Source organism: Nicotiana attenuata, unplaced genomic scaffold, assembly GCF_001879085.1.
Source record: "Nicotiana attenuata strain UT unplaced genomic scaffold, NIATTr2, whole genome shotgun sequence".
Lineage (NCBI taxonomy): Eukaryota > Viridiplantae > Streptophyta > Magnoliopsida > Solanales > Solanaceae > Nicotiana > Nicotiana attenuata.
Window position 1 is genome coordinate 2,677 of NW_017670503.1, and position 14,543 is coordinate 17,219.

Here is a 14,543-nt window from a genome sequence, read left to right on the forward strand (position 1 = left end):
ATTATGAAGTTGAGACGTCTTCTTCGTTAAGTGTCAAAATATAAAAGGGCCCTCTTTTATAAAACTCATGTTATTTAGTCATGGGAATAACAGAAGCATTTTTCAAAGAACAAAAATGCAGACTATTCTTTAAGTCCTTAAAAATAAAAAGGCAAGGATAGAACATACGGAAGTGCAATGATAAATAAAAACTTCCTAATATTTAAAACTAAAGACTAAGTATAAACTTAGTCATCAAATTGTTTATACTAAATGCCCCATAACAAGACTTGGGGACTTGTATTTCCAAAAATCAACCCTCAAATAGTAGCCAAGGGTTTGATTACAAAAACTCTCAAATGAACCCAAAAGCTTTAAATACTGTTTTCCAAATAGGTACCTGCAAAAAGGAATTCAAAAATAGATATAAATTTTTACTGAGAGGAAAGGATTGAAGGAGGATCATCAGCGTGCTCAACTGGAATAGCATCACCAATGGAAGTGGGTTGATTTCCAACCATTGGAGTATCAATAGATGAAGTTTCAACTTGACTTGCAGTAAGGGGCACGATTGAGCTTGAAGAGGGTGCATCACCCGAGGCAATTCCAGCGGTCACGGGAACATCGACTCCGGTAGCTTCAGCTTCGGAAACTTCAATCGCGGGAGAAGGGAAGTCCAATGGTTGTTGAGCTTTTTCAATAGTTTCCATCACCTTAGCTAACTCTGACTCCAGATTAAAGTTTTCTTGGCTGGCTTCAACTAAGGCATCACGACGGGAGTTCAGAAAAGCCCAGCTTACATCAACTGCAGCCTTATCTTCAAGAAGCTCATAATCTCTTTCCCAAGCAGCAATTTCATTTTTGAGACTCTCATTTTCATTCAGAGCTGAGTTATAAGAGGCTTGGAGAGAGGCATGAGATTTTTCTAAGGCCTTCACCTGGTCTTCAGAAGTTCGCAGATTTTCTTGGGTTTGAGTCAAATTCTGCATCAAATCTCCAGCATAAACTTCTTTTTGACTTAAAAGAGCTCTCAGCTCTCTAATCTCTTCACTTGATTTAGATAATTGTTCTGAGAAAGAAGACTCGAGACGCTCTCTTTCTTTCTCAGCCTGACTTGAAGAAGCCTTAACAACCGCAAGCTCTGAAGTTAATGCTCTCACCTGCTGTTCCAGGTTATTCCTGCTCTCTTGTAAATCTTCTATTGTTATTTGAGCACTATCAAATTGGTCCTTCCAATTAGCTGCTTCCAACTGAAAGTCACGAGCTTCCCTCTCTGAATCAAGAACAGCCTTTTCAGAGTCACGTGCCACCTTCTCTAATAAAGAAATTCTGCTCATCAGCTCTGTACCAATAAGGTTGGCCTGAAAATGATAAGGAAAGAAAAATTAGAATTCTAGAAAAATTCTGGCAAAATTAAAGAAAGAAGGGGCATACCTTCAAGGTGGAATGAACTATGTCGTTCATCAGAGTCAGGCAGCTATGGCTATTCATTTTTTCTTTCTCAATTGGGCCTATTAAAGGTTCAAGCCAAACATCCGCCTGACCGGATTTCCTCAAAAGGCTGTTGTTAGCAGGCACTTCGATAGTCACGCTCCTCATAGCAATCCTTTTGCTTGTAGAACCCGCTTCTACATTGTGGACAGTAGAAGGAGGAGCGGTAGAAGAAGTGAAAACAGCAACGGGAGGTGCAGAAGAAGTTGGAGCAGATAAGGAAGGAACCAAAGGCACGGAAGAAGTTGGAGCAGATAAGGAAGGAACCAAAGGCACGGCAGAAGAAGGAAGGGAAGGAACTAAAGGTATGGGAGTTGAAGAAGAAGATAGGGGAGGTTCATCCAAAACGGGTCCTAACTCGCCACTCTCAAAACCACTAATGAAAAGCTGGTTAATCGACTCATGAGTATCATGAGGGGTAGCAACATCATCGTCAGAGACGAGATTAACAGGCCCGGTTGGAGAAAGATGATGAGAAACTTCAGCTTCATCAGAGACGATACGTCTCCGAACTCTTGGCCTTTTCACCAAGGAACCATCCTCCTCTTCTTCGTCGGAGCTATCATCGTCTGCGGTTTTTCTTTTCAGAAGAATATCCTGAGCACTTTCTAAAGAAAGTTGGGTTCCTAAACGAGAAGCTGCAACTGCTTCAGCAGTAACACCTCGAATAGCAAAACCTGACAAAGAGAAAATTGAAAGTTAAGGCAATAAAGAGAAATATCTTACATACGAGAAAGACAAAAACTCATACCGTGAGTCTTTACTTTCCAACCATGACGATTGGAAATAAATTTCCAAGACCTAGCCTCCATAGGAGCAATCTTCAACAATTTATCTACCCAACCACGAAAATTGGGAATGTTCTCCACAACTCCCATGGTTGCTAAAAAAAAAAAAAAAAACAAAGTTAAAGAAATTTGTAAACTCAAAAGAAAGAGGTACGGGAGAGATGAAAGACTTACGTGCAAAATTCCACTTCTCAGGGAAGGGAACGTTTTGTTCACCCACTAAACCAACTGTGGGAGCAGCAACAAATCGGGCATACCAGCCACGATCCTTATCATCTTCTGGGCTTACCAAAACTCTCTTACTCCTAGCCACTAAGGTAAAGACTCCATTACGAAAAAGTCTAAGGGAGTATAGATGAATTAGGTGGGAGAAGGTGAAATCAACGTCTGCTAAATTGGCCAGATGCCTTAAACAAGCAACAGCCCTCCATACAAGCGGGCCAACCTGTGCTAAACAAACTTTGAAGAAACGACAGAAATCGAGAATTACTGGGTCAATAGCTGGTTTAAACCCAAGAGTAAAAGGGTATGTGTAAACGAAAGAGAATCCAGTCATATATGAAGTAATCCTCTGATTTGGATTGGAGATTACAATGGGAAAATCATTACTCCAGTGGCAATCTTTGCGAACTATGAGAGCTAAAATCTCTGTAATCATAGCGGGGTTAGCATCAACTCGATCCAAACCAGAAATTTGGGTCTGAAGTGATTGTCTATCATGCTGAAAAGATAAATCGTTAGGAACTATTTCTTCTACCAAGGGTTCCTGTATTGGTTCAGAAGCCTCCTTGCTCTTAGAAGATGATTTTCGAGAAAAAGAACCTCTAGTTCTATAGGAAGAACCAGGGCTAGGAGAAGGCATGGCAGAACTACCACCACGAGAGGATCCTAAACTACGAAGTCTCCCACCTCTTCTATGTCTAACAGGAGCATTGGGAAAATTGTCTAAGATAGGAACTCTCTTAAGGTTAGGGTTCGAAGAAGACATGATGAAGAAGAGAAAGAAGTAAACAGAGATTCGCACAATTCAAACGTTCAAGGAAAAAGTTTTATGTGGTAAAAGGTGAAAGAAAAAATTGAATTTATACTGATGGGCGACTGTGGTAAAAATTTGTGGAAGAAGGGTTAAGTTTATATAAAAACGACCGTCAAAGACTAAGAAATGTAATGATGGAAAGCCTATAATAAAGGCAACTATCACTTCGTGAAAGGAGGAGTTGAAGAAGCCTTGGAAAAAGGCTGCAAAAATTGCAAAGCTAATGAGAGGGTGACACGTATGCAATGCATTAAATAGAAAAGACAACTGAAGCGTTAGTACTGTCATAGCATTGATTATGGCAAAAATTCCCTTTTTAATGAAAGATCCACTTCCCAAATATTTAATTGATAAATAAATGGAAAGTGGGGGGACTATCTGTATTGGGAAAAAACTGAATTTAAATATTGAAGATGACGTGTCATGACACGTGGACTGGTCAAATAGTCAAAACGTGGTAATCAGTTAGAAGGCACGAGCAACAACAGATGCGGGAGAGAAGATACTTAAAGGCACGAGCTATTATTCAAATGAAACGAGACTCGTACCTGTTCGAGTCATTTAAAGTTCGAAGATCAGAAGGAATTGGAGACATGAATCTGATAGCGAAAAAGAGTCCAAATTCAACATTAAATGCCAAATACGTTAGAGAATTTGTATTTAATATGAATGATTGAGTAACGTTTCTTTCAATATCATTTATTGCTCGTAATTGCCTCATTAAAACAAAGGCATTACACTTTCTCTTAAAAATTAACTATAAAAAGAGGAAGTCACAACATCTGTAAGACACACAAAAAACACTACTGGAATATACTTTGTTTTATTTGCTTTCTGATTATATCATTCAAAATTTCTTTCTTATATACTTTTCCGATTATCAGTAACCCGAGTTTTTCTAAATTCGAACTTTGACCTAAATTCTAATTTTTGGTTAAACAGAGAATAAGAAGAAATCAAAGAAAATAAAGAAGAGAAAAGATCTGGGGATTAAGAAGAGAAAGGAGAAGAGGAAACGAGGAAACGAAGCAAAGGAAAAAGAAATAAAAGAACAAAGAATAAGAAAATAAACAATGCAAAAATATTAAGAATAAATGTTGAAGTGCAATTAGTTGATAACATCCGATTAAAAGATAACACGTGCATAGTTTAATCATTTTTTAATTTTTTTCTTGCCTTGCACGCGCATATAGGAATGTGATAACACATTCTTCGCCGGATCAGCTTTGAGGGGGTATTAAATTCACTTTGGACAACAATAGGGAGGTAGTAGGACACCCGTAAAGGTTAAGCATGAAACTAATTTTTTCGGACAAGTATAGGTTACATCATATGTATTTTCCCAAGATATAATATTACGATCGAGGGAAGTATGGGTGCACGTAAATCCATATCCCTTCACATGGATCCTCCCTTGAGTGTAATGACACTGGTTTAACGAATGAAGATGGCTCTGAGGAAAATAACTATTTGGCATGTTGAACTAAGGACAGATGCTTGAATAATGGGATACTTAAATCGACACGTTACCTACAAATGCAACAACAACAACAAACCCAATGCAATCCTACACAGTGGGGTCTGGGGAGGTTAGTGTGTACGTAGACCTTACCCCTACCTTATGAAGGAAGAGAGTTTGTTTCGGATAGGTCCTCGGCTCAAGAACAGTTGTTACCTACAAATACGGGAACCAAAGAACAGTTCAATAAATAAAGGAACAAGAGGACGTACTAGTCATCTCGCGATGTGCAGCACTAATCTGGTCTTTGACAGAAATGCTATATTTTCCCTGGACCCTTTTTTGACAATCAAATCCTTTAGCACCAACTAATTCAAGATAGATGGAGATGCTCTCGTCATTTTGACTACTATCACCTGTAGGATACAGCAAAATTTTCCTGCATCCAAACACATCAAATTGTATTTACACTACAAAGAGAAGAATGTGTGAAAGAAAGAAAAATATATATGACAGATATAAAGGACATGAACAACTATACCATTTGTAACCGCCAACAGTAAACTCCTCAGAAAACAACTCATTCTTCAATTTTGTGAATTGAGAAATATTCCATTCATGCTTATAAGCCTTGACATCTTTCAACAACATACATTCACCTACTCCATGATTATTGGTGACATATACATCTACTCCGAAGATACAACTGTCATTAACAATGTAACCATTAGACGACGACAACAACAACGACGACCCAGTAAAATTCCACTAGTGGGGTCTGGTAAGGGTAGTGTGTACGCAGACCTTACTCCTATCCCGAGGGAGTAGAGAGGTTGTTTCCGAAAGATCATCGGCTCAAGAAGACGAAAAAAGACAATATCAGTATCACCAATAAAAAACATAAGAAAAATAACATTATCATGAAGGTAACCATTAGAGGGATCTTTAAATGTTGCACAGGACATGCATTTTGAGAAACCCCATTCAGTCTTGATATTGCGAAACGCCGCTCCATTCCTGCATGAAAATATGTATTTTCCTATAAAATGTTACTGACATAGTAAACATTGCCTATCTGAATAGAAAGTTTTCTATATACTAATTACTAATTCATATATTCTGGTAAAATCTTCTGAAGACGTTAGGAAGAAGAATGTTACAAAGAGAAAAATTCTCTTTGTAACAGAAGCTATGTGTGTGTGTGTTATATGTGTGTTGTGTGTGTGTAATATACAAAAAATATACATGTTTTATACACTTTTTAGCTAGAGAATGCTATTAGTTTTGGCCGAGCGGTTAATTTTGTATTTTTTTCCTTTAATATTTAAGAATGATGGACAATGTTTTATTAATATTAGGTTTACTAAGTATTCTCACTAAAGATTACATCTTTTTTGTAGTTACATTGCCAAAACTACTGATTTTTGGAGAACTTTATCACACTTTAATCTAGAGTAATAATTCCTGCATCTGAATTTTTTGCCATATTTACTTTACATGTCTCTAACATCGATTTTGTAGGAATTGTTATTAATTTTTTAAAAGACTCAGATAAAAGATGTCTCGACAAGTTAAAGGTGAATAATTTAATTCAACAAAAAACACATCAAAATTGAGCATTCGTTTTTTCTAAATTATCTAAACAGGTACATGCATCTTGTTGACTTGTTATCATTATCTATTTATCTCTCCCCATTTTTTCCTAACTTTTTCAAAGAAATTTAATAATTTAAATTAAAAGAGAAAAGGTTAACTAATAAACCGACCTTATTTCGGTTCTGTCATCTGTTTGTCTAGTTGTAAATAAAAAATATATTACATCAAATCGACTTAATCCAAAATAGAGTGATCCGAACGAATGATTTTGACCATTGTAAGATCAATATTAAAAATTAATGGAGCACCCTTGTCTTTTATATTTTGGGTTCATTATTTCCATTTATCATTCCACTTTTGCTTATCGCTTTCATATCATTTGTTTGTACTTAATGAATATTTGAATTTAATTATTTAATTTTAGTTGCTAAGTGTACTTATTTTTTAAGTTCATATTTTCATCATTTAAATTTTAATTATTAATTTTTTTTACTACTTAAGATTTGACCAGATTTGGATAATTAAGACTATAATAAAGTCTAAATTTCATTAATATGTTATCATCCGCATTTACTGCTAAATGTTACCACGTGCCACTTTTATCAACTACCATCACCTATCAACCACCATCACCATAATTAACCACAACCACTACCATCATACTCAACCATAGTTGTCACTGTTCGTCATTATCTACTACCACCACCCACCACCCACCATCCTCGATTGCAGAATTTTGTTTGAATTTTACATTAATTATCTTTTAGATAAAGATAATTTTGTACATTCAGATGTTAATGAAACAAACAGTCTTAATCACTCAGTATTCATATCTTGGTACAAATATTAAATTTCATATGTGTATTCGTATCTTGATACAAATCATAAATTTATATGTGCATTCATATTCAAACGTCTCAATCTGAATATATACAAATATATATTCAGGTTCAAACGTCTTAATATTAATAAAAACAAACGAGGTGTCTTTACCTAAGACGAACAATAACCGGAAAAAAATTTAAAATTTCTACCTCCTCAAAAATAACATACAAGTATAAAGAAAGCCATGGGATTAGCCAGAAAACATAGGAGAGTAAGACATAGAAAGTGCTTGATTCAATTCCAAAATTTTACCTTTACAAACTAGCAAACATCAAAATTTCAAAACACCATTTTCATTTCCTTATGCCCAATCATGTAATTTGAACAACGAGGAGGGAGAAGGGTGCTCTTGATTAGCAAAGTAAAAACCATCCTCTTTAATTAACCAATAGCATTGTTTAGTATCTAATCCTCCATATACTGAACAAGCACCATCTACTCTAAACACATCAAACATTGCTTGTTTTGTACCCCACCAAAAGTGACAATAAAATAGAGTAACAGCAAAAACACGAAGCTTGAAATCGAACTGAAATTCTTGATTTAGAGTAGGGTAATGATATCCAAGATCATCATCGTCAGATTGACAATGAAAGCTTAATTGAGGAGAGTTTGCTTGAATCCCATCAACGATATGAACATGAATCCGATGTCTATAAAAAATTGGAAAGATTATTTTTTTGGCATTTGTTGCTTGTGCAGAATAAAGTGATAACACAAGTAATATTACAAACGTCTTGCTCAAAGAGTAACTCATGTCTGAGAATTTTTTGCTAACTTATTTCTCTTAATTTCTCTTACAATAGAAATGAGGTTTGTCCCTACCTTTTATATAGGAGGAATCAAGTAATAATACAAATGAAATGATATTTTTTTCTAATTCTGCTTCTTTGTCTTTTAATTTTTTTCTTTTTTCTTCTTTGGTGGTAGTAGGGAAAATACATAACTCTGTTGTTGTTTTATCTAGTAACACACAATAAGTTTGTCACTTTGTGTTAATTTTTTTTCTTTTTATGCAATTTTTTCGAACATTGTCTACATACACCTAACTTTTTCATGCCAACTTCCTCAAATTAGTTTTAATACCAAAAAAAGATAAATCACATATAAGAAAATACAACATGAAGCAGAATTATGACTAGATGTACTGTTTTTAAGCTTGTCTCTCTTGTTTTATTTGCACTCATTTTAGTTATAGTTATGTTCAATTTTATTTTGTAAATAGATATTGAATGGAAGATGATGAGATTAGGATTATGATAAAACTAATATGGAATATAATTTTGTTTCGGAAAGAAATAAAATCAAACCATATTGTTATTTCTATTTCTCTGCCTAAACTTTAATATAATTTACCTACATAGTCTTTTGATATGCAACTTTAGTGGTAACATTAATTCATATACTATAGATGTATAGTATTTATTCCTTTGACATTCATATTATTTTTTTCCTTTATAGACCACTTTGACCATCAGTTTTAGATGAGAAGAGATTATCCTGATATGATAAAAGAAAAACTTACCTTAATCTACCTTGGTAATTAATTCTTTATAAAAATAAAAAATTATTTACTTCAATTCATTGAAAATGCAATTACTCTTGTGATATGATTATCAAATCATCAAAATATTAAAATAAATAATACTAGTTAGATCATAAACTTTGGTGAAAGAGACAAAATAATTACTTATTTCTTTCTTATGTATCATGCATTACAATTATAAGCATACATTAGCGATTGAGTTTAAAAGGAAGTTCTCAGTGAAGATTGTCTTTAGGAAGTTCGTGGTGAAGATTTCCATAGGCAAGCAGACGATTCCTCCTCTAATATGGTAGTGTAATAAGAACGTTATTTCCCTAAAGAAGAGTGCAACAACCCACACTAGTAGTTGAACTCGAAAAAGAGTTTGCTGCTTGCCTTAGACAAATCTCACATGAAAATAGGAGGAGAAGTGCCATGTCAAGCCACAACGGTTGGGCCAAAACGAATAATGTTGCCGATGAGATACAACAACGAAATGGTAAAGAAGATAGGGTTTCTTCTCACTAAATGGCAATATTGGGCTACACGGGTTACAGGTGGATATTGGGCCTATTGGGCCTTCATCAGACTATTCCTTACTGGACCTACATCAATTTACTATTTCTTTTGTTATCATATGTACATAAATAATAGTAGCTTCTAGTACTTTCTAGAATAGGGGTAATTATGTACATGAGTAAGGAGGTTAGTTAGTTAGTTGTAGATATATATTCATTCTCTATTATTGTAAACAGTTACAGAATTGAATGAGAAAAATATTCATTTTGCTTTCCACAAAATTTCTCTCTCTAAATTCAACATGGTATCAGAGCATCTGCTCGACCCAGTCGATTTTTTCTACTGTTTTGTTACAAATTTCTTCTAGATCATTTGATTTTATACTCAAATTCATTGAAATTCTTCAGATCTTCTCCTTGAAGCTGTTTTCTACTCAAATTCATTGAAATTCTTCAGATCTTCTCCTTGAAGTTGTTTTAATGGCAGCAACCAAAATCGATCCAGATCATCCATACTTTCTGCATGCTTCTGATTCTCCTGGAATGTGTTTGATTTCTCCTCCTTTTGATGGAACTGGATATGGAGGATGGAGAAAATCAATTTTGATTGCTTTATCTGCTAAAAACAAGCTAGGTTTTATTGACAACAGCTTGATCAGGCCTAAGGATGACTCGCCAGATTTGCGATATTGGATAAGGTGCAATGACATGGTGTTTGCTTGGCTTTTGAATTCCCTTACTCCGGACATCAGGCCTAGCGTGATTCACTCTAAATCTGCGAGGATTCTGTGGAAACAACTTGAAGATAGGTATGGGCAATCCAACCTAGCTCAGTCATTTGAATTGCAAAAACAACTATTAGAAACAGTGCAAGGATCTTCGAACATTGCTACTTATTTTAACAAGATAAAAGCTATATGGGATGAAATAGAATTACTTGATGCAAGGACTGTGTGTATTTGTGTTGATTGTAAGTGTGGAGCTAATGATAAGAATGATGCACTTGAAGAGAGACAGAAATTGGTTCAGTTTTTATGGGGCTAAATGAATCATATACTAATGTTAGGGGAAATATCATGATGATGCATCCTCCACCTAATATTGATAGGGCTTACTACTTACTCTTGCAAGAGGAAAGGCAAAGAGGGATACAGAACTTGGGACATTATCCTAGTGAATCTGGGTCATTTGCTGTATCAACACAGAGATTTAATTCAACTCAAGTTAAACCTACAACCTCTGCAGTGAATACTGGTGGTTATAACTTTAGAACTAATCAAGACAACAGGAGAAGTCTAAATTGCAACTACTGCAAAAAACCAGGACATACAATCGACAAATGCTATAAACTTTATGGTTATCCACAGAATTTCAAGCCAGGGTTCAAACAAAGAAGATTTCAGAATTTTGTTCAAGGAAATGCAGTAACAACAGATGAAGGTTATGGTCAAGTTCAATCCCATGATGTGGAAGCAACCATTGGTATAAAGCAGGAACAATTGACACAACTAATGGAATTACTTTAACAAGTTAAAATTGGTCAGGAAGCTGTAACAAATTCTGAAACCATTGCCAATGCTAATTGTGCTGGTACATGCTTGCCTAATCTTTCCTATTCACAAAGCAATCTTAGGAGTCATATTTGGATTCTTGACTCTGGTGCTTCAGAACACATGACTTTTGACTCTAGCATCATTGTTAATATCAAGCCATTACCTAATCCTGTTAATGTTAATCTTCCTAATTCACAAAGAGTAAGAGTAACTCTAGCATGACAAGTCACCATACATCCAGATTTGACTCTACACAGAGTTCTTTATGTCCCAGACTTTAAATTCAACCTCATTTCAGTTAACAGATTGTGCACTCAATTCAAAGTTCTTCTTACCTTTGCTGAAACTTGTTGTTTGATGCAGGGCCTTTCTTTGAGGAGGCCCCTGCTCCTTGGTGATGTGAAGGCTGGTCTTTACCTTTTCCACTCAACTCACAAGCTTGCTGGTTCCCTGCATTCAAATAAAGCTGTCACTTTTTCACAGAACTTTTCTTTACCATACTGCAATTCTCCTATTATGTCTAACTCTGTTAACATTGATAAAAATCTGTGGCATGTAAGGCTAGGACATTTACCCATTTCTACCATGAGATATATTTCTGTCTTACCACAATTTGCTATTTGTAAAGAAGATATTCCTTGTTCTATTTGTCCTATGGCTAGACAACACAGATTATCTTTTCCAGACAGCACAAGTTCTACTTCTCATATTTTTGAACTTATTCATATTGACACCTGGGGACCCTATAAGGAACCCACCTACAATGGTTTTAAGTATTTCCTTACTATTGTTGATGATTTTAGTAGGGGTACTTGGACATACCTACTCAGTACTAAAAGTAATGCCTTCACTGTTCTCAAATCTTTCATATCTATGGTAGAAAGACAATTTGAAGCCAAAGTCAAGAAAGTTAGGTCTGATAATGCTTTTGAGCTAGGAAGCAGTCTTGCTGCCATAACTTATCAAAGGGATTATTCACCAAACCACTTGTATTGGGACCCCTCAGCAAAATGGTATTGTTGAGAGAAAACACAAACATTTGATGGAAACCTGTAGAGCTCTTCTTTTTCATTCCAAAGTACCTATTTGTTATTGGGGGGAATGTCTACTTACTGCTACTTTTCTCATTAATAGATTTCCTACCAAACTTCTACACTACAAGTCTCCTTATGAAATACTATTCCACAAACCTCCTAACTACACTTTTCTTAGAAGTTTTGGATGCTTATGTTTTGCTTCTACTTTGCCTAATCTTAGGGGCAAACTTGATCCTAGGGCTATCACTTGTGTGTTCCTTGGTTATCTGTGACGATCCAAAGGGTCATCACCTATTTTCTCTTTCATTCTGTACTTCCGAGGCCTTGAAAACCTTATTTTTACTTGTCTCGATTTGCGTGCGCAGTCCGGGCGCGTAGCCGGAAAGCTTAAATATGAATTCTATGTAAAAATCTATGAATTTTAATATTAATATGCAACATTTTGGGTTAACGGACCCGGACCCGTGATTTGACGGTCCCGGAGGGTCCGTAGAAAAATATGGGACTCGGGCGTATGCCCGGAATCGAAATTCGAGGTCCCGATCCCGAGAAATGAATTTTTTAAAAGAAATTGTTTTTTTCTGAAATTTATATAGAAATTAGAAATGAAAATTGATTAAAAGACTATGGTATCGGGCTCGTATTTTGGTTCCGACGCCCGGTACAAGTCTTATATATGGTTTAAGCGCATTCTATGAAATTTGGTTGAAATCGGAAGTCATTTGACGTGTTTCGGACCTAAATATCTAAAAATGAAAGTTTATGAAGTTTGATGAAAAAGTGATGATTTTGAGGTTTAGTTCATTGATTTTGATGATATTTTGGCAATTTGATCGCACGGTTGAGTTCGTAGGATGTTGTTGAGTTAGTGTGTGTGATTGGTTAGGAGCCCCGAGGGCTCGGGAGTGCTTTCGGAGGTGTTCGGGATGGTTTTGAACTTAGGAAGGCATCAGATTTTTCTTCAATTTTTACACAGAAGAATCCTTCTTCGCGTTCGCAATACCCCCTTCGCGTCCACATAGCTTTGAGGCCACCCTTCTTCGCGTTCGCATTCAGGCCATCGTGATCGCGATGGTTTGGCTTTTTCCTTCTCCGCGTCCGCGTGATGGTCGACGCGTTCGCGTAGGCCAATTCTTTGGATCCCCCAGTACTTCCTCTTCGCGTTCGCAGTCCTTCCCTCGCGAACGCGTAGCTTGCCAGCTCCCCCTTATTCACGAACGCGACGCTCCTGTCGCAAACACGTAGCACAAAAGCGCTCAGTGATTTTTTTTAAGTTTCAAAACAGTAGCTACAGGATTTAGTCCATATTTCTCACGAGCTCTCTTCTCTCCCAAGCTTTAGGAAGCCATTGAAGCCCCCATTTTTCAAGACCACTTGGGTAAGTAATTTCCTACTTATTTCCTTCATTATTCTTCATTAATTAGTAGGTTTCCAAGCTTAAATCACATAGATTAGGGTGGAAATTGGGGGAAAAGGGTAGAGTTAGGGTTTTTCGATTTTCTTTGATTTAGACCTCGTTTTGGGGTCGAATTTGATAACAATTTGTATATCCGGGCTCGTGGGGGAATGGGTAACATGGAATTGGTTTGAACCTCGTGTTTTGACCAAGCGGGCCCGGGGTCGATTTTGGAATTTTTGGAAGAAAGGTTGGAAATCTATATTTAGGCATTGGGTTTGATTTGTTTAGCTATTGATATTATAAAGTCGTTATTTCATAGATTTGACTGTGTTGGAGCCGAATTCGTGGGGTAAAGCTATACTAGAGGCTTGAGTTGAGTTTGGAGCATTCGAGGTAAGTGTTTGATCTAACTTTGGCTCGAGGGAATAGGATAAGAGTATTATTTGCTAATTGCTAAATGTTGAGTACGGTGTATAGGCATGGTGACGAGTATCTATACACCGGTGTCTAGCATGACCGTGGGTCTTTATTTGTGCTTAATTGGAATTCTGTAGTGACTCTTCCTTGTTAATTGATGGTTTCTATATGATATGAAGAGAATGAGAAGGAAATATGATGTGTAAACTCTTGGGAGCGTTGGATCGATTTTTGACTTGATTAAAAAGTAAGAAATGAACGTAAGAGAAAGAGATGTGATTATTCCCTTGCCGGGACGTGTAAGTTATTGTTGTTGCTCCCTTGCCGGGATTTAACTGCTTAGTCGTATTCTCCCTTGCCGGGAAACCACTTATATATTATGAAATGGGATCGTGTGGCACGCCGACCACTTATATATTATGAAATGGGATCGTGTGGCACGCCGACCACTTATATATTATGAAATGGGATCGTGTGGCACGCCAACCACTAATATTGTGAAATAGGATCGTGTGGTACGCCGACCACTTACATATTATGAAATGGGATCGTGTGGCACGCCGACCACTTATATATTATGAAATGGGATCGTGTGGCACGCCGACCACTTATATATTATGAAATGGGATCGTGTGGCACACCGACCACTTATATATTATGAAATGTGATCTTGTGGTACGCCGACCACTTATATATTATGAAATGGAATCGTGTGGCACGCCAACCACTAATATTGTGAAATAGGATCGTGTGGCACGCCGACCACTTACATATTATGAAATGGGATCGTGTGGCACGCCGACCACTTATATATTATGAAATGGGATCGTGTGGCACGCCGACCACTTATATATTATGAA

The 14,543-nt window shown here is 36.4% G+C and overlaps 2 protein-coding genes across 2 annotated transcripts in view; both read left to right on the top strand.

Annotated features, from left to right (window-relative positions):
- The first annotated feature begins 9,255 nt into the window (after positions 1-9,255).
- On the top strand, positions 9,256-10,321 carry LOC109240301. The gene is made up of 2 exons (XM_019406926.1): positions 9,256-9,316; positions 9,735-10,321. Exons 1-2 carry the CDS (start codon positions 9,256-9,258, stop codon positions 10,319-10,321), a joined length of 648 nt encoding a protein of 215 aa, XP_019262471.1.
- A 32-nt stretch (positions 10,322-10,353) lies between these two features.
- The window catches only part of LOC109240303 (uncharacterized serine-rich protein C215.13-like), an 11,011-nt gene continuing 6,821 nt past the window's right edge, over positions 10,354-14,543 (top strand). The window contains exons 1-3 of the mRNA XM_019406927.1: positions 10,354-10,728; positions 10,822-11,031; positions 11,194-11,385. Coding sequence (XP_019262472.1) covers positions 10,354-10,728; positions 10,822-11,031; positions 11,194-11,385 — 777 coding nt within the window. The remainder of the gene's footprint in view (positions 10,729-10,821; positions 11,032-11,193; positions 11,386-14,543) is intronic.

Coding starts and splice junctions, on each gene's coding strand:
- LOC109240301 (XM_019406926.1), top strand. CDS start 9,256: ATGGTAAAGAAGATAGGGTTTCTTCTCACTAAATGGCAATATTGGGCT. Junction 9,317..9,734: donor TTGGGCTACACGGGTTACAG/GTGGATATTGGG, acceptor GAAATTCTTCAG/ATCTTCTCCTTGAAGTTGTT.